This window comes from Lissotriton vulgaris, chromosome 8, assembly GCF_964263255.1.
Source record: "Lissotriton vulgaris chromosome 8, aLisVul1.2, whole genome shotgun sequence".
NCBI classification, from domain to species: Eukaryota; Metazoa; Chordata; class Amphibia; order Caudata; family Salamandridae; genus Lissotriton; species Lissotriton vulgaris.
The window spans coordinates 1,555,470,717-1,555,483,246 of NC_141696.1; the positions used below are offsets into that span (position 1 = coordinate 1,555,470,717).

Sequence of the window (12,530 nt, forward strand, 5' to 3'; positions counted from 1 at the left end):
AGTCTATTGTCCCTCCCGCCCTCCTCACCCAACCAATGGATAAAATCACCCGCACTTCCCGTCCGCGCAGCGGGCAGGCGCAGCGGGCGCGCCGAAGGCGCGCCAAAGGCGAGCCCGTCTGCGCCCGTCCGCGACCGGATGGGACCAGGGGCCACACCCCCTGCCCAAACTAGCACGGATGCCGCCCTGCCTGTACGGTATGACTCTCTCTCCTTAAAAAATGTAATGCCACCTACCCTAGATCCTTGCTGGCACTCAATCCACCCGAATTCAATCGCAGGCATCTGCTCCCACTGTAATTATACATTCACCAATTACAGTAGTACTTCCCACAGCGTCAGACACTACAAAATGTTTCTCCTAAATTGTCGCTCCCTAACTAAACATGCAGTGCAAATGACGCTACTTTTAGAAGAAACCAGCCCTGACGTAATATTTTTAACAGAGACCTGGCTGAAAGATACATCGGACCCGGACATTACTGCCCTTATGCAACTGGGATATGCCCTCTATAGGATGGACAGACCACATGGTAGAGGAGGGGGCTTGGCCATTCTTGTTAAAAACCACTACCAGTGTAGGGTTAGCTCGACCTCGATATCTAACTGTGAGAGTATGTACTTTTCCCTAGATTTTAATCCCACCGCCACGTTTTCGGGCATTCCTATCTACCGCCCCCCGAACCAAATAGGAGACTTTCTCGACTCACTCCACTCAAAAATCGCTGAATCAGTGATCACCTGTCCCCATTTCTCATTATTAGGAGATGTTAACATCCACTTGGATGCCCCCAGTAACATGACGGCCAGAGCTCTAGTAGATGATCTGGCAGCCCTCCAAATCACACAGAAGGGCTTCCAACCCACCCACGAAAAAGGCCATCTCCTAGACTGGGTATTCAGCAATGACCAAAGACTAGAGGTAGGGACACCTCTGCCCCTGGCTTGGACTCCGATACAATGGACACCAGCTATCTCAGCACCAATTGTCCCCCGCACTATCCTGCAGGGGAGAGAATGGTCAAAAATCTCGGTGGACCAGTGGACTGAAGCCTTGTCCACTGCCCCTTCCCTACTGGGAACAGACCCCACATCTCTCTATGATACTTACACTAATTGGCTATGCACAGCTCTGGACCTTGTTGCACCCTTGAAAGATCTCAAAGAAAAAACTAAATCAAGAAACTCACCATGGTACACTCCTCAGCTCAAAGAGCTGAAAAGAGGTTGCAGGAAACTGGAACGCACCTGGAGGGTCTCCCGTAATAATTTAGACAAACTCAGTCACCATGAGGCAATTAAAAAATATAAGGCAGAAATTAGAAATTCAAAAGCCTTTTATTTTGAAAGCATAATTACTAGTGCCTCTAATTCCTCAAGGGAAATTTTTAAAATGGCAAAATCCCTCATTGACACCCCGACTATTCCCCTTGATCCCAATAAAATCCAACTACGGTGTGACAACCAGGCAGAATATTTTTACAAGAAAATACAGAATATCACTTCCACATTCGAATGAAGTGTGTACACACTCTCACACTCTCTCTCACACTCGCACACAATAACATCTCTATTATTATGAGGACTGGCCATTGAAGGTAATGAAGTGTGCACACACTCTCACACTCTCTCTCACACTCGCACACAATAACATCTCTATTATTATGAGGACAGGTCACTGATGGTAATGAAGTGTGCACACACTCTCACACACTCTCTCTCTCTTATTACGAGGGCTGGCCATTGACGGTTATGAAGTGTGCACATACTCTCACACTCACACACAATAACATCTCAATTATTATGAGGACTGGCCATTGACGGTAATGAAGTGTGCACACACTCTCACACTCTCACACAATAACATCTCTATTATTATGAGGACTGGCCATTGACGGTAATGAAGTGTGCACACACTCTCACACTCTCTCTCACACTCGCACACAATAACATCTCTATTATTATGAGGACTGGCCATTGACGGTAATGAAGTGTGCATACACTCTCACACTCTCTCTCACACTCGCACACAATAACATCTCTATTATTATGAGGACAGGTCATAGACGGTAATGAAGTGTGCACACACTCTCACGCACTCCCTCTCTCTTATTATGAGGGCTGGCCATTGACGGTAATGAAGTGTGCACACACTCTCACACTCTCTCTCACACTCGAACACAAAAACATCTCAATTATTATGAGGACTGGCCATTGACGGTAATGAAGTGTGCACACACTCTCACACACTCCCTCTCTCTCTCTCTCTCTCTTATTATGAGGACCGGTCATTGACGCTAATGAAGTGTGCACACACTCTCACACACTCCCTCACTCTCACACACTCTCTCTCTCTCTTATTATGAGGACCGGTCATTGACGCTAATGAAGTGTGCATTTACTATTCTAACTCCACACGCACTTTGATCTAGGGTAGGTTATAAAATGGACCGTGGCACATATTACTGCTCTTTTCGTTTTTTGATACACTCGCTCGAAAGTACCTAAACACACTATTGAGACTTGTCCTCCTAATGCACCGATACTCACAAAGATAGTGTTTGCCTGCTTCTGTCAGGGTTTACCCATGCTATGAGGACCAATTCAGTCCTCATAGCATAGGTCTCACGCGCATACACATGCACACACACACACACGTGCACACACGCACTCACACACACAATGTTGGGGTGTTGAGTGGAGCCTCACTGCATGTATATATTGTTCAGGAGTGTGGAATTGAGGTTATTCTAGACTGTTATCTGCACCCCATTATCTACCCCCTCACACACACATTGCTGCCACATCAGCACTTTCTAAGCGGAGTTTCCTGTCTCTGTATCTGTTCTATAGATCCCTCCCTAGTGGCTCAAGAGACGCAGCTCATACCAAGTGCCTCTCACTGCTTCCTGCTTCTCTGAGTATCCTGAGCATCATTGGGGGCTCCGATGTCATCGAGGAGGGCTCAGAGAAGGCGTCAGGCTTCATCTACAGGCACTTCTGATGCAGTCCCGCAGGACAGAGGTGAGTACACCTCAAATGAAGGCAATGGGTAGTGCTGTGCAGTCTGGACAGTGGGACTGAAGACCCCCTCTCTTGCCTAGTAGTGTGTCTGAAGCAGCCTGTCCAGAATAAATGAAGTTTACACTGTATACGGCTTTCGTAGGGCAACTGAAGGAACCACACCTAATCGCAGCACACGCGACGCAGCAGCATATTTGCTACACTCTATTGCGCAGGAGGGGAGGGAAGAACAGCGCAGGACCATCTGTGCTAAGACTGGCCTGCGGCTGCTGCCATCTCCTACACTGGGGCCCTGACCAGGCTTCCTTGCACATCACACAACCTTGCACAATGGTGGAGAAGTGAGTTTGTGCAAAGGATTTAGGCCCAGATTCACAAAGACTTTGTGCTAGGTTTGCCCTAGCGGTTAAAGATGCACGGAAGTTCTGGCAGATTGTGAGCACTGGCTCGGTTGAACCAGAGCTGGCAGTAGGGCCGAACATTGCAGCAGAGGTATGGGAAGAACACTATAGTACCCTCTATAAGGGGGACAATTCCCATATGGAGTTCCTTCCAGGTGACATATTGAACAGCTTTGTCCCTGGCTCACCCGAGATTAGGTTCACTCTAGGCGAGGTCCGGGCTGCTATATCCAAGCTCCCTGCTGGTAAAGCCCCCAGGCTGGATAAGGTTCCGGGTGACCTTTATAAACATGAACCTGGGATCTGGGCTCCCTATCTACTAACGATTTTTAATGCAATCCTTGGAGGTAAGGCGGTCCCAAATACTTGGCTGGGAGCAGATTTATTCCCTATATTCAAGAAGGGGCCGCCTCTGCTCCCAGCCAACTACAGGCCAGTCAGCCTAATAGATGTATCTCAGACTCTCTTTGCAAGGCTGATTTTGGACCGCCTTTTGGACTCGATAGAGGACTCTGAAATTCTAAGCCCGTATCAGGCGGGCTTTAGGAAGAACGTATCCACCACAGACCAGATTTTCAGACTAACCATGCTCTTCTGGAAAACGGTCAAGGTAGAGGGCGGCTCATTATATACTGTTTTCGTAGACCTTCGTGCGTCTTTCGATCTGGTCCCACGTCGGAAACTCCGAAGCGTTCTAGGGGACTTACGCATCCCGGCCCCCCTTTTAAACATCATAATACGATTTCATACTCAGAATTTCGCAAGGGTCAGGTGCGGGAGAGAAGGCAATTTGTCATCTAGCTTCTCCATTGGCAGGGGGGTAAGCTAAGGTTGCGTCCTGGCACCTACCCTGTTTTGCCTCTACGTCAACAGAGTAATCCCCCATCTGAACGTGGTCCCCAATAGAGATGCCCCAAGGCTCGCTGGGTCAGGGATCTCTGCGATTATGTTCGCAGATGATACACTGTTACTCTCTATGACTCCGATGGGTAATCAGCGAGTCTTGGATGGCTTTGTCACCTTTTGCCATGACCGGGGGCTCGAAATAAATACATCTAAAACGAAATTCATGATTTTTAATCCTCCGAAAACATCACGCCCAAACCCTGCTATAGGAGGTGCCCGGCTTGAAAGAGTGCAGACGTTTGAGTACCTGGCTCTGACTCTCAATGAAAACATGACCTGGGTTCAACATCAGATTAAATCTCAACTAAAGCTCTCCAAAAAGGCGGGGGCATCCTTAAATTACGAAATAAATCCATGCTAAAACCTATTGGCCCACCTCTTGAAATTTACAAAATGCAGGCCCGTGGGGCGGTCATCTATGGTGGCGAACTGTGGGGTCACCAGTGTGCCCCTGCAATTACTGTCACGGAAAATAAGTTCCTTAGGCAGTTGGTATCTTTGCTTATAAGTACACCCCTGCTCCCCCTAAGGCTTGATCTGGGACTGAGACCATTAAAAGAGGAATTGGGCCTTAAGCCTTTAACTTTTTGGAGGCGACTCTGGGTAACCCCAGAACTCGCCACTTATAGGAAAGAACTGGTGGAGCTGCTAAATCTCCCGAATGCATGGAAACTTCCCTGGCTAAAATATCTAAGGCAGGAATTTGAGAGGCTATGCTGCCCCCTACTGTGGATTAACCAGGAACAAGCTTGTAGAATCATATCCGGTAAAGAGCTTGTCAACTTGTATTATGATCACAATCTGTCTGCCTGCTTAATGAATGCCCAAATGGGGACACTATCGAGCACATTCTTAGCAAGGAAAGACTATTACAAAATGGAGACCGTTCTTGATGATATCAGTCCTACTGGTCTTAGGAAGTTGTATCTCCAATGGAGACACGACTATCTGCCAATTAGAGCCCTTACTAGCCGATGGTGCCCACCTACTTCTAAAAATTGTCCAGCCTGCACCGCGGAGCTAGAAAATTATCTGCAAGTACTGTTCTTCTGCCTGGCATATCGGGCACCCAGGAAGAACTGGATTGTTCCAATTTGCAAAAACTTGGGGATTAGGCAGTGTTTTCACTCCTACCGAATATTAAAAACTGATTTATCTCCAGTAATTGTTTTTGCTGTAACTAAATTTTTAGCTACTATGTGGAACATCAGAAGGAAATTTATGGTAAAATGAGAACCAGTGTACCTTTGTATAGCTTCAGGGTGCTGGAAGGTTATTAGCTAGGGTAGTGAATTTGAGTCGACTTTCTTTTTAACAGTTTATAATGCTTTTCTATTTTATTATGATGAAATAGTTTTATTGGCACAATGTATTTCTGTTTTTTTTATGCTAAAATGTAATGATTCCAGCTGAAATTTTATTGTCGATACATTGTGCCCTCTTTTATGACATTCATGTCAAAATAAAGATGATAAAGAAAGCTAGGTTTACATTACTTTTGTAACGGAAACCAAAAGCAAAGCATTGTACTGGTATTTACAATTCCTTGCAAATCACCATTTGCGTTGGACTGTAACCAAATGAACGCAAGGCTGTGCAGTGCCACCTAGAGCCTAGATTTACTAATACTTTGTGATGAGTTTGCATTACTTTTGTAATACAAATCTCTCCGACACAAACCAGGATTTGTGTTGGATAGTTTTCCAATGCAAAAGAAACAATTGATGGGCGGAATGCTGGACAATACAAACATTCACAAGGATCTGGGTTAAATCCATCATTCTTATGCTTACCACACCACCCCAGTTTGAACCCAGCCATATGCAAATTTGTCTTGACCCTGTTCCTTGTGGGAACAGTTCAGCCCGAACTGCCAAGCCCGGTCCTCCCTGGACAAACAGCATTTACATTGGTGATTAACCAATTGCACACATTTACATTTCTTTCAGGTAGCAGGCACACCCGGTCTAAAGGCCTGTTTCTTATTTTGCTCTCTCCCCCTCCCCAGGCTTCACAGCACAGGAGACCGGCCCCTTCCTTTCTCTTTCAGCAAGAGACACCGCAAGGCCAGCATTGACCGTTCAGGGACAATATGGTCGTCTTTTAACAAAAAGAATGGAAACTATTTTGGTAAAGTAAAAAATAAACTCATGCAAGTGGGTCCCCATAGACTCCTAATAATAATAAAGGATAAGGGCTGGGCACTCCTTTTGTTTTAAGGCTATATACCTAGTTTTAAACGTTTTGTGTGCGTGCTGATAAGGTAAGCACAATGTCCAGATTGTGCACTTCAAATCAACAAAAAACACAAGTGAAACTACTTGACCTTGTGCGCACTGTTGCACTTCCTGCTGGAGGGCTTCAGTTTAATTTATCAACACGAATTATTTCAAATATTCAACAGCATAAACTTAATCTAATAAGCTCAAACATTGAGTGATTTGTTTCATATTCCAAACTTCAAATCAAACATTATGACCAGTTGCAAATTTCATTGGATTACAATATTTCAATAGAAATTTTCAACATGGTGACTTTGTTGTTCAGAGTAAGTGCATGCTGTCTAGTGTTGACTGAAATGGTGAAGAAAAAGAATAGTGAAAGTTGGAGGAGTGATCGAATAACCTTCAAAGGGGGTTCAAGCAATCTAGAAAGGTGAGTGAAAACAACAGAGTCACTATGTTGAAAATTTCTTGTACTGCATTCTCTATTATGTTGAAGGATCATGTCAAATAGTATGAATTTTTCTGTTTACTTTCAGATACAGCCCCCGAGGAAGGGCCAAGTGGCCCGAAATGCATAGGGCACTGTAAAAAGTATAAAATGTATATGTGAACAACTAATGAAATATTGTAATCCAATGTTTGAGTTTATTAGATTAAGTTTATGTTGTTGAATATTTGAAATAATTTGTGTTGATAAATTAAACTGAAGCCCTCCAGCAGGAAGTGCAACAGTGCGCACAAGGTCAAGTGGTTTCACTTGTGTTTTTTTGTTTGCCCATAGACTCCTCCCACTTCCACTTCTGTTCACATGCAGAATGTCCTTGTTAACATTAAATTCCACACCAGCCCTGCATGTCCGAGAAAGATTGGGGAGCAAAGACGTGTTTTTTTACCCCATTTTTATTTTGCCCAATGGGGCAGGCCTTCATCTTTGGGTCTTGGGCATAGGTATGATTGCCCGGTGGTATAGGCAGAGGATACGGCCTTTATGTATCATTGGTTCTGCAGGTGCAGTAGCACCAGGGCCCAGGCTGTGAAAGGAAAATGAAACTCAAATTATGCCTTTTTAACTTGTGTTCCTTGCTTGCATTATGGCCCATTGTATCCTTCAGTGCCACTGCTGCTTTGGACCCCAGAGCAATGATTTAAAAGGGGTGAGGGAGGGGTTAGGGGCGCCGTGGGTTTTGATGCTGAGGAGAGACCTCAACTTCCATCTCAAAGAAATAGCAGGGCTGGGGATGGGGCCTGACAGGGGGCCATGTTTTTAAGAAAGGCTAGAGAAGGCAGTCCACTTGCATGGAAGTGGCTAGTAGCTATCAGAAGGGAAGTAGGTGCAGTGGCCCTGGGGCCCGGGAGATGGAGGGGCCCACTGCATCACAGTTATGACTGGCTTACTTTACAAGGTGTCATTGGGGCTCAGATTCTTTGCTCCCATTAGAGCTAAGGGCATGCCTGCTGCAGAAGGGGGAACTATGTGCTCCATAATGTTTTTCTGAAAGGGACAGTGAACCTGTTTCATAATAGGAGAAATGGCCAGGTATTGTGGGAAGGGGTGAAAGAGGCAAATGACACTTCTTTCTACTCAGACCACAGCTATCATTGAGCAGCAGGTGATGTTGCATTGGGACCCAAGAGTATGTGGGGCTCACCATAACCCCAATTAGAGGGGGCAGTGTTTGTTCATCTATTTCGGTTTTTGTTTGATGCATTTACTTTTGTATAAGTCTCACATTAAGGGGCTGATTAGGATGGAGGATTTCCGCATCCTCCGGGCCGGCGGAAGCCACCGCCGGCCTGGAGGATGCGGAGAATCCTCTGCGGACCCACCGCCACATTAGGATGGCTGGTGGGTCCTGGTTTCCGTCCGCAGCTTTTCCTCCGCGGTTGGCTTACAACCACGGCGGAAAAGCACTAATATGGTGACGTGTCTCTCAGACACCGTCAGCCAGATTAGGATGTGCTCGGAAACATGCTTTTCCGCGGCGGCTTTTCCGCCATGGAAAAGCATGTGTAACTTCACTGCAGGGGCCCGTTGCGGACCCCCAGGTGAAGGCAGGGTGTGGGGGGTGCACATGGGGGGTACCTATGGTACCCCCCTGCATTTGTATGCAGTAAGTGGCAGGCACCGCGTGGTGCCTGCCACTTTCTACATACAAATGCAATGCGTGCATTTTTAACATTGCTGCGGGTTCAGCTTGAAGCTCCACCCGCGCAATGTTAAAAATAGAGGATGTGACCGCCACCCTGGCAGTCACATCCTAATCAGCACAGAGGGAAGGCCGCAGCCCATGCAGACGTTCCCTCCTACTCAGGGGTCGCGGACGGACTCAAGTCCGTCCGCGATCCTAATGACCCCCTATGTGTGGATTGTGATCTTTCAGTGGTGTGGCAAGACCGTTTGCCGCCCGTGGCGGTTCATGTGTTTGCCGCCAGTTATGGTTGCAGGTTAGACGGGGGGTGAGCTGGTGAACCCTGTCCTTTCCACCCAGACGGCTGCAGGTAAGAGTGGGGGGGAGGGTTGGTCCGCTAACCCCAAAACTTATGATGCCACCTGGACCGACCACCCCCCTCCTACACCCCCCTTGCTACGCCGCTGAGAACTTCATAAAAAGTACCCCCAACATGATCTCACCAGCCCATCCCCCTATGCTCAGCCCTCCCTCCCTCCAATCCTTGCCATAACGCTTTGGAAGGAGGCCAAACTTGAAAACATTTAGCGTGTGGGGGCTCTGAGAAAAAAAGGTCACTCGGCCCCAACTGAAAGTCAGAGGTAAGATTTTACGGATATTGAAAGACAGTCACACAATGAGCCATGGTCCACAAATGACACTCGCAGTGAGTCACAGACCAGCCAGTGGTACTCTGTATGGGGTATTCTGTATGGGGCACACACAGTGAGGCACAACAGAGCCTTGATACATACAGAAAGTTCCAATTCAGATGTAGCATTCACTAAGAGTCCCCAGCCAGTCTCTGCAGACATTCAGAGTCACTGACCAGTTTTTTTTATCAAACAGATTGACTTCCAGCCTTGGCACACACACTAAGGGTCATTCACTTTTCTTTGAAAATTCTTATCTGGCCCAAATACACGCTGATGGGTCTTGGTGCACAGTAAGATTCATTGTTCAAACTTGGCACACACTGAGAATCACTGGTCAGTCTTGGCAGATACTGAAAGTCAATTTCAGTCTTTGCACATACTGTGACTCAGTGACCAGTCTTGGCACACACTGAGACTCAGTGACCAGTCTTGGCCCATACCGAGCCTCAGTGACCAGTCTTGGCATGCACAGAGACTCAGTGACCAGTCTTGGCACACACTGAGACTCAGTGATCAGTCTTGGCCCATGCTGAGACTCAGTGACCAGTCTTGGCACACACTGAGACTCAGTGACTAGTCTTGGCCCATGCTGAAACTCAGTGACCAGTCTTGGCACACACTGAGATTGAGTGACCAGTCTTGGTACACACTGAGATTCAGTGACCAGTCTTGGCACACACTGAGACTCAGTGACCAGTCTTGGCACACACTGAGACTCATTGACCAGTCTTGGCACACACTGAGACTCAGTGACCAGTCTTGGCCCATACCGAGACTCAGTGACCAGTCTTGGCACACACTGAGACTCAGTGACCAGTCTTGGCATACACTGAGGCTCAGTGACCAGTCTTGACCCATACCGAGGCTCAGTGACTAGTCTTGGCATACACTTAGACTCAGTGACCAGTCTTGACCCATACCGAGGCTCAGTGACCAGTCTTGGCCCATACCGAGCCTCAGTGACCAGGCTTGGCACACACTGAGACTCAGTGACCAGTCTAGGCACACACTGAGACTCAGTGATCAGTCTTGGCACACACTGAGACTCAGTGACCAGTCTTGGCCCATATCGAGCCTCAGTGACCAGCCTTGGCACACACTGAGACTCAGTGACCAGTCTTGGCACACACTGAGACTCAGTGACCAGTCTTGGCACACACTGAGACTCAGTGACCAGTCTTGGCCCATACCGAGACTCAGTGACCAGTCTTGGCACACACTGAGACTCAGTGACCAGTCTTGGCACACACTGAGGCTCAGTGACCAGTCTTCATACACCCTCTGATATTTATTGCAGTGACTTGGTACACACTAACTGAGGATATTAAAAGCCATCCTATGATATCGTACTCCAAATACAGACCAGTGGCCCACTCCCACATGTAAAGTTAAATGCATTATTCTGTTATTTCCTTTCCAGCTGGCGGGGAGATCCCTCGTCTAAGGATGCAGGGGATAACCCTGGGAGTGATGGTTGTAGTCAACATATTCATAAACATCGTGCTCTACCGTCTGGGTGAGTATTGTTGAGTTGACTTTCAGACACCCTACGGCCCCCGTGGCACGTGAAAGGGCCTCTCTGCCTCAGACATGATTAGAAAAACTACAGATGAAAAGAATCATCAGGGCTTATTAATAAGCCCCTTGCGCCGCCGGTTTGTCCCTTTTATGTGACGCTCTGGTGTCGCAGGAGCCTGCTCCATATTTACCAGGCAGCCACTTTTTTTTGGCTTAATGCTTCCTTGTACATTTTGTTCACTTTAACGCAGCTTTCTGCATTAAAAGGGCGTGCAACAGGCGTTGCAAGGGGCGTTCCCAGCAAGGCTTTTTGGCACTGCTACAGATTTATGAGAAATTGTAACTCTGAGGCAGCGCCAAAAACTTACGCCTTTCCAGGGGAGTCGTAAGGGGGAAACAACGAGGAAAAATATCTTTCTTTCTCCTTGCTTTTCCTTTTTCTATGTGCGCTGCATTCGGTAGCACACATAGAAAGAGGAAATAGCCTCTTGAGATTGTTTTTGTGCAGGAGGGTATCCCTTCCTGCACAAAAACAATCATCCCCGCAATGCAGGCACCCTTGCGCCATGGTGCAATGGTGCCTGCAGTGCCCACAGCAGCCCATTCTGTGCCGGTGCAGTGGAAAAGGACAGGAATGAGCTGCATCTGATAGATACAGCGCATTCCTGGGTTTTTCTTTTACCGTAGGGCAGCACAGCAGGAAGGCCTGCGGCGCTGCCCTGCGGCAAAAACTCATAAATGAGAGTATTAATGCTACCGAAGTACAGTTTGGAGGTTGTTGTCAGCCTTAGCAGTAATGCCTGTTTCAAAGTTTTGTCTTAAACGTTGTTTAAAATCGTACATTCTTTTGGATGCTGATGATGATGATGATTAGTGTTCTGAGTGTTGAGAGTTGTGGAAGGCTCCTGAAGGGGGCGCTGTGGTTATTCATGGCAATGATTATGAAGATGATTATGAAGATGATGGTTATTATTATCATTAGGTGTTCTCAGTGCTGATAGTTGTGGAAGTCTTCTGAAGGGGGCACCGTGGTCATTGATGGTAATGATGATGATGATGATGATGATGATGGAGATGGTGATGATTATGAAGATATTGGTGATGATGATGATGGTTATTATTATTATCATTAGGTGTTCTCAGTGCTGATAGTTGTGGAAGGCTCCTGAAGGGGGCGCCATGGTCAGTGATAGTAATGAGAATGATGATGGAGAGGATTATGAAGTGTTCTGAGTATTGATAGTCATAGAAGGCACCAGAAGGGGGCACTGTGGACAGTGATGATGATGATGTGTCAGAAAGGTTTGCTGTGAAGAAAGGTCGCTGATGAAATGTGAAAAGTGCTGTAAATACCTGCGCTGACTTCAACTGAAAAAATAAATACACTCATGTTCAGAGGTGCCTGGGGACAAATAGTTCATCTAAAAAAATACCTTTTAAACTTAATTGGCTAAATGGGCAAAGCTTATGAAGTGTCACTCATGAAACAATGCAATACATTTGTTGTATGGCAAGTAAGTCGGATCCTCCCCAATTAGGGGGTTAACCAACCCCAGTGGCGGCTCCTCCGTGGCGGAGGAGCGCCGCCCCATTGCTTTCAAGTAGTCAGGGTAGAGGAAACTTAAAAAATAAT

The 12,530-nt window shown here is 46.9% G+C and overlaps 1 protein-coding gene across 2 annotated transcripts in view; it reads left to right on the top strand.

The window, feature by feature from the left end:
• Positions 1 to 2,873: 2,873 nt before the first annotated feature.
• LOC147700381 (butyrophilin subfamily 2 member A2-like) overlaps positions 2,874 to 12,530 on the top strand; it is a 151,647-nt gene continuing 141,990 nt past the window's right edge. Inside the window, exon 1 of one of the 2 annotated variants that reach the window (XM_086935745.1) lies at positions 2,874 to 3,023. In XM_086935745.1, coding sequence (XP_086791871.1) covers positions 2,948 to 3,023 — 76 coding nt within the window. In that variant the 5' untranslated portion in view covers positions 2,874 to 2,947. Of the gene's footprint in view, positions 3,024 to 10,803; positions 10,896 to 12,530 lie in introns of those variants that run through there. The other variant, XM_086935746.1, reaches the window with a different exon arrangement.